The 12,430-nt window shown below is 22.5% G+C and overlaps 1 protein-coding gene and 1 further gene across 3 annotated transcripts; both read right to left on the minus strand.

The window, feature by feature from the left end:
* Positions 1-1,240: 1,240 nt before the first annotated feature.
* Positions 1,241-6,180, minus strand: Bma-pdfr-1 (Calcitonin receptor-like protein seb-1, putative; the record flags this gene model as incomplete). Of its 2 annotated transcripts, none has more annotated exons than XM_043076384.1 (13): positions 1,241-1,245; positions 1,557-1,695; positions 2,124-2,351; positions 2,632-2,721; positions 3,139-3,235; positions 3,554-3,642; positions 3,806-3,945; positions 4,406-4,562; positions 4,953-5,112; positions 5,276-5,379; positions 5,490-5,641; positions 5,756-5,872; positions 6,042-6,180. In XM_043076384.1, the coding sequence occupies 13 exons, from the start codon at positions 6,178-6,180 to the stop codon at positions 1,241-1,243; spliced, it is 1,617 nt and encodes a 538-aa protein (XP_042932318.1). The 2 variants fall into 2 exon arrangements, with proteins under 2 accessions (XP_042932318.1, XP_042932319.1); XM_043076385.1 differs by having other exon boundaries at positions 1,241-1,254.
* A 2,957-nt stretch (positions 6,181-9,137) lies between these two features.
* On the minus strand, positions 9,138-9,203 carry Bm16753. The gene has a single exon (XR_006228079.1). The product of XR_006228079.1 is annotated as a pre-microRNA Bm16753 (primary transcript).
* Between the last annotated feature and the right edge of the window lie 3,227 nt (positions 9,204-12,430).

Genomic DNA, 12,430 nt, shown 5'->3' on the forward strand with positions numbered 1-12,430 from the left:
AAAAATGTAGAAAGTATGAATTGGAAATGGATAACAAATATCATTTTGCAGGGTGAAATAAAATAAAAGAAAGACCGTATGAAATAGCATTTAAATTTCAAACTCGTTATATTATCAATATTAAAAAATTCCAAAATTTGTTAGATAAAACTAATTAAAGGTGTACTTTTATCAGCTTCAACAAAAAAAAATTTGAAATTTCAATCACTGAATTAAAAAATTTTCCAAATCGAATAAGCAGTTTAATGGCATTGATGATAATGACTATGTCAACATTATCCATTTATCAAGAGTTTATATGAGGTTAATCGACAATAATTGTGACACTCTATCCGAGATAAAGAGAGAGAGAGAGAGAGAGATCAGAAAGTATAGTTAAAATCAATGATTATACACAAATATCTAAAATACTAATAAAATTAATCTTTCATTAATAATAGCTATTGATTCAACTTTTCAACAAGTATTATCTCTGAGTTATCAAATGATTATAACAATCATTTATTCTCTGTGCTATATCTTTTGTTATCATTCTAATGGCACTATCAATGACCAAAAAATATTACTTAAAATATTATGCTAAACTCAGATAGTAGTATTTTGGATTCAAGCAATGATAGAAATGAAATGATAAGTTTATTTTAGTATTGCATTTCATTCCTTTATTTCAGTCTAATTTACAGAATGTTTATATATTTTATAAATTATTATAATACAATAATAATACAAGCAATAACACAAAAATAAAGTGACAAAAAAAACTTCGTTGTCACTTAACTTTTGACCTAAAAACAATTCATACACATTTACCTGTCCAAAAGATTATTGATCAATCAATATGTAAATGTTATCAAAATAGTAAATGCTATCAAATACTAACCATAAGTTTGTTTCAAGATTCAAAATTAAATATTCTCTGAATGATGCGACATTTGCCAGGTGATATTGTAATTGTCGTCATACAATAACATTACTCTTTTCTCATTTTAATAATTAATAAAAGCGTCTAAAAGATGGTTTTATCACGCGCACGTACACGCACGCACACGCAAGCACACGCACACACACATGCATATGAAATACATTTTCCTGAATATCAATTGCTCTTATTTAATCAATTCCAGAATTCGTGATTGATCAAAATCTAGAAGGAGGAAGATGATAAGCAGAACATTACAAGCTGATTGTTTCTTCACCATTTTCATGAATTGCTGATAATGGTCAATGATTTCTTATCAGTTCAATCTGTAAATCCTAAAATATAATATTTATGAGACAGACCAAATCATTTTAATTGTTAATTCACAGTAACTTTTTTTTCAGATTTTTTTAAAAAGATATCAAATTGAAAATTAGTTCTGTAAAAGTTATATGAAATTTGGAATAAAAATTTTTAAAATGCAAAATTTTTTTTTTTGTAAAAAAATTAGAAAATTGAAATTATGGGAGGATTAAGAAAGTATGTCTAGAAATTAATCTTGCTTGATTGATAATTATCAGCTAATCATTTATTCTAATCGCTTTTGAGTTATCATTTTCAATTGGAATATATGCACCTGTTATACTTTCAGAACATTGAAACATTAGAGATTGTCGCTTTCCGTCTTTTCGTTTCTTTGTTTGTTTTATATTTGGCAATGCTTCTCTATTACTAATACTACCATCGTTTTCGTCCAAGTTTAAATACATTTCAGACTGAAATAGACAATAAGAATGATAAAATGATAATGATGATAATAAATAATAGTTGATAATAATGATAGTAATGAATAATAGTTAATAAATAATGAAAATATGATATCTTAATTTCTACTTGAAAACATATTTTGTTCTATATCTTAATTATTGAATGTATAAGTATCTGTTAAGTTCCGCTAAATTTCATTAAGTTAGCTTTCGTTTATTTGCTTGATTTTTGATATTTTTATCAAAAATAGATCTATCAATTAAAAAAAAAAAAAAAAAAAAAATCAGTGATATCATATTGCAAAATTAATCAAAAATTGAGAGAGAACGAGAAAAAAAGAAGATAATAATGTTATTCTTATAGGTATTTATGCATAAAATGAGCTATTTTTAATTAATAAAAAAATTTGAGCTGAAATTTATAATAAAATATCTACCTGAGTCATAGAGATTAAAGCTGAACCAGTTGGATTATGTCCTTCAGCTCCATTTTTAATCGAACATTTTTGTATCCTTAATAATTTATCATTTTCAGACTTATTCAACCATGCACCACTCGATGTTCCATTTCGCAGAACATTTGATCTGCTACCATGACGTAAATTTATGGTACTTGTATGCTGTAATTTAAGTCTACCGTAATGGGTCTTTAATACATTTCGAACCTGAAATAGAATAAATTATGTAAAAAAAAAAAAACATTTCGATAAAATATTTGCTTTCACTTTTTTTTTTTATTTTGAGCAATGACTACTAATTAGATTTAAATGTAATTGCAAATGATCAATCTTTTATTAATGATAAGAAGAATAGAGATGATATAATTTAGCTGAAAGTTTTATCAATCTAAGAAAATGAAATTTTATAAAAAATGTCTTAAAAAGTAGCGTTAAAAGAGGACACTAACAAATTCATGCTTAATATAATTTCAAATTCAAAGTTAACCTCTTTGTTAGTAAAACAATAGATGATTGAAATCATAAAACCCTGATACATATAAGTGAATGATGCGCAATATGTCCAAATTGCAAAGTACTGAAATGAAAAATATTTGTTATTTTATTATTTAAATATGTTGAAAAGATGCATCTTACATAATTAAGCATAAATTCATTACCAATAAAACTAATAAATCTTTATATAAATATTACTGTATCATAATAATTAACCAAAGATACATAAATATTAGCTAAAGCTTTTTATTTTTGCATCTAATTATTCTTTGAATTTCAATTTTTGCGCTTTTCCTTTTCAAAAAAAAAAAAAAAAACAATTTTAAATTTTCAATTCGAAGTGAATATTAAATAATAATTTTAATTCTCGTCATCTTTTTATTAAATGCTTAACTATTTAGCAATAAAAAAATTTTGAGTCACTTCTTATCACATTCTTAACCTTAACATCCTTAATCGATAAAAGTTATGATTATCAAGATTATCATCATCAACTTACAACAATATTATCCTTCGTTGGAGAGAAGGGTATAGTTTGCATAATATTTGGTATACCTAATAATGGAATTAGCATCAATGCTGCTTTCACACTTTTCCTAAATATCAAATGAATAATAATTTAAATTTTAAGAATTCAATATGAGACGAAAAAAGAAATTCATTGCTTTTTTTTTTCCTTCGAATTAAATTAAATATTAATTACACTGATTACTAATTTTTTAAAGAAAATAATAAGAATTGAAAGTTATTCGATTGATCTTTTTTTTTTTTTTTTTCAAATTTTTCTATGAAATAATGCCACAAAATATCTTCTATGCCATTTTTTTTTTTTTTCTAGAAGGTAGTTAAAATTTGTTCTTTTAAAATTTGAATTATTACTGAAATTAGTGAATAGATCAAAGTGAATGACTCACTTCATCCTATCCAATTCACTTGTATTGTGTGATTGACTTACTTTTGTCCATAGAACACGAATTACATTGCATATGAAAAATAAATTTATCTGTAAATAATTTCATTGCATTTTTTTTTTTTTTTTTCAAAAAAGATAGTAATTTAAAAAAATAAAATAATGTTGATCTATGATATTTCTTATTAAAAGTTTTTTTTTCCTAATTAAAAAAAAAATAATCTAAAAACGATTCTGTAATTTATAAATAACTTACAACTAATTCAAACATTCTTGGCCCATCTAAGAGCCAAAATTCTGGTTCGAGGTAATATGATCCAAGACATCGATCCATTTTTCCTTGTTTCTTCATTAGTATTACTGCTAACCATAGAAATGTTTGTACCAATGGAAAACCTGTTAAATCTCAAACAACTAAATAGATTTTTAATCAAAAAAAAAAGTTTTTAAAATTTTAATTTTTCTTTAAACATTACTAAATAGATGTTAATCAAATGCTAAATATTACTGGTTTTAAAATTCTTAATTAATAAACAATAATGATATATGTGTTTGTTAATTGTTGAATAATGAAGTGAAATAATTTAATTTTAAATTCAATCATTTAAAATTAAATTATTTTTTTTAAATTATGAATTAAACATCGGATGCGTATAATGTTTAAATAAAATCAATTTTGTCACTTCACGAATGATTAATAGACGTGTCTGTACAAAAAATAATGTTATAGAAGCAATGATAGATTTTATGATAATATATCTATATTTTCAGTATTATTTAAAGAGTTAGGAGATAACACAAAAAAGTTTTCACTTTAGGTGCATTTATTATAGGCTTAGATTAATTAATATCTTACCGTATCCGGTTATAAGATAACGTCTAAGGCGTACTTCGGATGCAAATACCGTAAAGACAAGCTTATTATGCAAATAGAATCCTTCAAGAAACATCCAACAAAATGCGACTGTTTTGAAGTATTCAAGCATAAAAAACATCGTTTCGCATAAAAATACCTGCAAAATTTCATTGATAATTTTGAATGATACTAATAAATGATATTAATATCAAAATAAAATTAAACTGTGCAAAATTGTACTTTTGAAATTAGAGTTTTGATAAGAATCATATCACCATGATTATTAGGTGATATTATGAAGAATAATGAATGATATTTCAATGATATTTTCTTTTATTTAAAAAAAAAAGTGAAATTTCTTTCACAAATTTAACAAATTAATTAATATTCGGTGAAAAAAAAAAAAGAAAAAATTAATATTCAATGAGTAAAACGAGATGAAAATTATAGTTAATCGTGGATACATGAAAATAGGAAATCAATTTTTTCTTTTCGTTTAATTTTTCATTTCTATTTTTTTAATGATAAAATTAATTAGAAAGAATACCATAGTATTTATGGTTTTTCCATCATTACTGTCCAAATTATGCGGTCCAAGACGATCAGTAAAAATAAGATCAATGTAGAGGATAAGGCGAATAATAACAACCATCAATATGGCAATCATTAATTGTAAATGTAATAAATTCCTAAATACCCGCAATCTCCTGAAATAATCTTAATTACATACAGCAAATTTAATTATTTAAAGAATTAAAACAAATAAAAAAAAAACTTTCCTTAAGAATAATTACAATAATTAACATATTTACAACTGTTAACACATTCTTTTTTTTTTGAAATTATTGAAATTGATGAAAGAGATGAAACCTGAAGTAAGAAAAAATAGCGATTGATATGAGCAAAGAAATGAGCGATAAGCCAAGACCAACAAATTCTAATTTACGGGCATTCCTTGCTACTTCTTGAGCTATCTATAAATTATCAATCAATAACTGATCATGATAAATTGATTATTATTATTATCTCAATAATAGATTTTTTTTTTACTTTTGAATTAAAAAAAAAAAAGCGAAAATTTTACAACAAGAGATCCATTAGTGAGTTTAGTCATCATTTCAACAACTTCTCGAGTAAAACACATTGTAAAATTTGTCCAGCCATGAGGACGCGAGAAGTCACCTTCTGCTCGGCCCATCCAACGACCCGAACTATGACACCATTTAGTTATATTCTCTAGAATTATTCTATGGAAATTATTTACTCTCCATAATACTACAAATTAATATCAATGCAAAAAGAAAAAAGAGAGAGAGAGAGAGAGAAAAGAAAAGGCCAAGAGAAACAAACTTCCGGGGTCAAGTCCTTTGAGTGGTGGACATCGTACAGTAATACTGCTATTGGCTGGTGTTGCTGGCCAACACAGCACTGTATCGAAGGTCGCATTACACCATAATGATCCATCATCTTTTTATATATTTAATTATAATTATATTCAAATATTTAATTAATTATAAATAGGAATGCTAAATAAAATTGATTAAATTTAATCAGCTAACTAACTAATATAAATCGATCAATCAATAATCGTATAAAATTAAAATAAAATGTAAAATTTTAATTTTTAAATTCTTACTACTATCCGGAAATGTTGGTAATGAACTTCGTTCGAGTGCTTTTATACATTCATCCATTGTTCGAGCTCGATTATATTCAAGACCATTTATCTGTACCAATTTACCAGCATTATATGCCCATGATGTTGATGGTTGCATTGCTGCAACCTTCGACAAATTGTCCATAATTATTCCACAAATTCTAAAAAAAAAATTAATTAATTTAATTATTAAATGAGTATTTATTTGTATACAAAAAGGTAAAAGTTTAAACTAAAAGACTAAATTAAAAAGATTAAATTAAAAGAGTAAAGGAAAATTTAAACATTGCCAAAAGAAGTAAATTATAAATTAGAAAGGTGCATTTGTTAATTTTTTGTTATAAAATATTTTTTTTCTTTTCAATTTTATTGATTTCTAGAGGGAAAAATAAAGCATATATTTTGGAGAAAACATATATACGTTAAGTCATTTGACAATTAATTTAAGAAGTTTTTAGGACAGCAAAAAATTTCTGATTAATTAGATTAATTCATGAATTACCACAATCAAATATTTCCATTAAATTCATATATTTCATTAAAAGATTCATTAGTTTTATTTATTTCATTCAAATACTTTCAATATTTACTAATAGATTTGTATATTTCTGAAATGTTAATGGCTGATTACAAACATTTGTTAGAGTAAACATTTTAAATTGCAAATTAATTTAGTTGGCAATATTTTATTCCTCTTAGTAATATTTGATAAAAATTTTGATAATGTCAAAAGTATAATTCTCGAAATAACAATTACTATCACTATATCACTGCAGAATGGATGACTTTATCAGAGGTAAAAATTGTGAAAATTAAGTCTTGTTTAAAATTTATTCCATTATATTAAAAAAGAAAAAAAATAAAAAATGAAGAGAATAACATTTGGTAATGTATGAAGGTATACTTTTGATTTTTTAAAATCTTTTTTATTTTTTAATTTTATGGCATATTTAATTACTGGATTTATCATTGAACTCTAATGGTATAACAATATTTTTCAATATAAATCTAATGGATTCTAAATTTTAATTTTAAAATTAATTTAAATTATAATTAAGTCTAACTGTTGTAATGTTTTATCATTTTGCTGTTTATGTATAATTTAGAATTTCATTTTTTTTTATTTCAAATATTTTAATTTCAATGCATATTTTATTAATTAGAGCAAAAAAAAAATATGAAAAAGAAAAACGAATTATTTTTTCCTATTTATTTGTTTGATAAAAAATCACAAAGATTAATGAAAGGAAATAATTGATTTTCTTTTCTTTTTTTATTAGACAATATTGTAATGATATGATTACCATTAATTAATACTTTTATTTTAGCCTTAAAATAATTAGATTAAATGAAAAGAAATTTAATATTTGAATTTTCAATGAAAGGCCTTAATGGAATGAAATGTAAGATCAAAGAATGAAAATTGAAATTAGTTTTTTCTTTTTTTTGAAAAATTAATAGATTAAGCATATAGGATAAAATAAGACAAAAAGGATATAAATTCATCATTATTTTTTCTTTTTTTTTTTTTGCTGTTTGTTCAATTTTTGCTGATAGTATTTTTTAATTTTCTTTTTTTTCTCTTTAATCTTAGATATTTTGCAAATAATATATTAGATTTTATTTAGATAAAAATTGATAAACTTGTAATTTTGATATTACTTTTTTTTTTTTTTTTCAAAGCTTAAATCAAAATAATTTTATCCCATGCAAAAAAAAAAAAAAAAAAAAAAAACGCTCAAAATATTATTAATTAATAAATTTTATAGGAATAAAAGTTTCTGTTTTTCTTTTTACAGGTAATCAATTTGATTAATTAGATGAATTTGATAACAAAAGATCGACAAAAAATAATGAAATGAAAAAAGAATAAACTATTTAATTTCATCTAAAAAAAAATGAAATTTTTGACTAATTTAGTCACACTATTTAATAAATAATTAAAAAAATAAACTAAATAATAATTAAATTGCTTAATTGTTAACATAAATAGTAAAAAATAATATTTTAGATATTTCTATAACATATAAATAATAGAAATAAGAATAAAACTTATATTAGAAATTAAAACAAAAAAGCAATTATCATTAGATTAATTTATTTTGTCTCATAAAATCACTTTTATTTTGTTTTATTTTAATTAGAAATAGTAAAATAATTCGTTTTTCCTCTTTCAAAGTGATCCTATCAGTTAGAATTATTAGTATCACTTGAATTCAATCTAAATTCAAATTTATTTTATTCAATTATTTTCTTTTAAATATAAATTGCAAAGGTATAAGAAACATTGTCATTGTTAAAAGAAAAAGTTTTTTTTTTTTTAAAAAAAATTTTTCTCACGCAATAATTTAAGCTTCATTACATTTTCAATTTCTTGCTTCATTAAACAAATTTTTAACAATGTCGAACAATTTAATGGATATGATCTAACGGATAAGTTTCTTTCATTAGAACATATTAAAATTTCAAAAAAAAAAAAGTGAAATAAAATATGCTATGAAATCTATTGATGAAAAATTTTTTTAAAACAAAATCATATATATGATTTAATGAAAATGAATAAACAAATTCCTAATAAAATAACATCAGTTAATCTTGTAACCAATTGTTATTATTATTTTTTTTTCTTCTTTTTTGTCAATGACTTTAACATTTATAATTTATTTCAAATTTAAAAAATTTATATTCAAAAAAAAGACATATAAAATAGTAAAAATTTAATGAAATAAAATTTAATTAATTTGATTATCTGATCAAATCATTTTGTAATAATATTTGCTAATTTGTTATTCCATTATAATATGATTTAATTAAATGAAATAAATTTCATTTTACAATAATTGGACCACAGCTTCAAATAATGATAATAATGTAAAAAATAACTTAAAGGCAATGATAATTAAATATCACAATGATAGTTATCAGTAGTATCAGTAAATTGATCAACCATGACTGATCGTAAAGAAGTGGGTAGAGATGAATGAAGCTAAAATGAAATGAAGTTGGTAAGCAAAAAAATTCAGCTTTTTAAAACCATTTTTTTTTGCTGAAATTTTTTCATTCTTTTTTTGAAACGTTTGATAGATTAACTTGTAAAGTTTACTGCGCACTTTCACGTGACTTACAATTAACCTTTCAAAAAATGAATTTTCACTTCCGATATTTTGAAGCTATCAATCTAAACAAGTATTAAACAAATGAATATTTTGTAGTGAAATACATGAAATATATTCATATTTGTTAAAATTAAATGAATTTTATTAATTAATAAAAGATGAAAAGTTTGATTGGTGCATATAATCAATGATTAATTGATAATTTTGTGCTAAATTGATATGGTATGATAAGATGTGATATGATACCATGAAAAGAGTAATTTACTGATATGATAAGATAATGGGAAAATTTGACAAATATTGATAAGCATTTTGTTTCAATTTATCCTTCTGAATTTGTATTATTTGAATGATATATATTTTTGTTTAGTTTTTTGAGTGATAATTAATATTATTAATGGCAAATTATTTTATAAAATTTAATTTTCAGCATAATCATTTCTTGTTTATCAAATTTACTTGAACAATTTTATATCATAGATCATAAATGGGTTTTGATTCAATCAATTCTTACTCGATCAATCAACTCATTTTGTTGTTTGATAAATGAATCACTTTGAATAAATATATTTCATTCATTAATCTTTGTAAATAATTTTTGATTTAATTCTGTATTTTTAATCAGAAACAAAAGAATATAGTGCAATTGTCTGTTATCAGTTAATCATTTGAATTTATTGAAAGCTATCAAATTTATCAAAAATTTTTGAAAATACTGATAGAATGAGGAAAGATGAAAGGAATGAGAAGATAGAAAGAAAAAGAAGAAAGAAATGATAAATACCTGAGAGAGAGAGAGAGAGGGGCAGAGAGAGAGGGACAAATTTAGGTGATAGTATTAGGAAATGAAAAATTTGAGTAGTCAAAAATGCAGACAGATACTTTGTTGTTTCGTAAAGAGATAAAACTCTATTAGTTTTTTTTTTTTTTTTAAAAAAAAAAAGAAAACGAAGAAAGATTAGTTCAAACATATTTTTAAACAATATTTACTGAAAGGGAGAGAAAGACAGAGAGGGAGAGAGAGAGAAATATAAATACGATGAATTAATTGCTTGTGGTTTTTGAAATTAGAATAAAATTTTTTTTTTTTTTTTTTCATTCCTTCTTTATCAACAATTTATTTTTCACAGTTCATTTAAATGAACTTATCACTTTTTTAAACCTAAATTTTATATGATTTTTTTTTTAAATCTTTTTCTTACCTGATTCTTTTAATTTATAGCTTATTTAAAATTCTTTCCGTATTTCCGGATTTCTTTGAAGTAAATATTGAGGAAAGAGAAGAAGATGAAAGAGAAAAAAAGATGCACAAATGTTGTTTTAAAGTTACAAAATTTTGTCAATATACTTTTGAAAAAATGAAATTGAAAGAAAAAATTTCTTTGATTTAAAAATTGTCTACTATTTTAAATGAAATTTTCAACTTACAACTAAAGAATATACATATATTTTTTTTTGTTTGCTTAAATGCAACTTTCAATTCGTCTATTCTTCCACTTTTTTTTTTGCTTAACTTAAAATAAACTAAACCTTTAGGGATTTGCTTAAAGACAAAATTTTTTTTTTTTCTCAATGCTTTATAGCAATAATAAAGAATTTGAAAAATATCGATGTTTGGAAGTTTTAGCAAATTACGAAAAAAACATATCAAAATTTCGATTATTAACTTTATTTTCAAAATTTGAATTTAATGAAAATTTTCATCTAACAAACAGTGCAGTATTGATTGGTGGAGAATGATGAAAGATTATTGTTGTAAGGGTTAAGGTTTTTTTTATTTTTTATATTTTCATCACTCTATAATAACATTTCAGAATTCTAAAATTGCAATTGATAATATGAAAAACAGTAATCAATCAAAAAAAAAAAAAAAAAAAATGAAATTCGAATTATATGAGGGAGAGAGAGAGAGAGAGAGAAAAAAAAAGAAAGTAAAAAATTACACTAAAACTAATTCATTCTATTTCGTTTATCAAGTTTGAAATGGTTAACAACAACAATTATTTATTTTTCATCTAAATTTCACCTAAATTTTGTGATCTATGATCATGCTATTTATAGTAATAACATTTATAACTAAACTGATAAGCGCAATTAAAAAAGATCAAATTCAGCACAAAGCATCTAATCGAATAATGATAATCTCACTGATAATAATATCAATAGTGATAAGTGCTGATGATAATGTTAACAAGAATGAGATGAATATGACTTTATTTATCATTATTGCAACAATAATAAATTAATGGTTGGTAATTTGATGATGATGAAGAGATGATTGAAAAAAAAAAAAATAAATAAAATAAAATAAAATAGCCATAGAATAGTCCTGTAGAAGTGGTCATCTAAATTAGAAAAATAAATTTCTGAATGCTCAATTCTAGACAACAATTATGGAGAGTGATTCTAAAAATAGCTAGGCTATGAATAATAATACATCTAAGTAATGATATCAATGATAATAGTATCAGTAGTGATAAGTGTTATTCAGGGATAAAATTAATGCCATAAAATCACTTATTTGTAAAAATCAATGATTAAAAGTAAAATTTTTTATAAATTGAAAATTTAAAGTTAACTGGAAAAAAATTATAAAATTTTGATAAAAATTAAAATAAAAAAAGAATTTTAATGCTTTTCATAAATGTTAAAAAAAAAATAATAAAAAAAGTTTTTCATCTTCGCAAATGATTGTGCATAAGTACTTAATTAATCGTTTACTTTTAATATTAGTATCAGTAAGTTTCAAAAAAAAAAAAAAAGTGGAAGAAAAAACAAATTGCATTTTACGATGAATAAATTTAGTCACTGATTGGACTAAAATCAATTTTTTCTGATAGCTCAAAATTTTTATATTATTATTACAATTCTCATACCTTCTGCAATGTAATAAATTTTAAATTATAAAATGATAAAACTTGTTATGCTCAATTTCATAAAGATCAAATCAATAAATTATAATCATCAACCAATCGATGCATGGATACAACAATTTTCGCTTCATTCTATCAAATAATTCAAAATTATTTTTGAATAAATAAATGTCTTTCAGAAAATTAAATAATTTTGAATATTATCAATTAAATACTAAATTGATAATAGAAAAAAAATTGTTTAATCCAAGAGTAATATTAAAAATTTTTTTTCCATTTACATTCAGCTCATTAAAGAGTGAATTTTTTTTTAAAAAAAAAAGCTTTGGAATAATATTATAAATCATAAATTGAAAAAGTTAAACATGAAAATGAATAA

This window comes from Brugia malayi (genome assembly GCF_000002995.4).
Source record: "Brugia malayi strain FR3 genome assembly, contig: Bm_v4_Chr1_scaffold_001, whole genome shotgun sequence".
Classification (NCBI taxonomy): domain Eukaryota; kingdom Metazoa; phylum Nematoda; class Chromadorea; order Rhabditida; family Onchocercidae; genus Brugia; species Brugia malayi.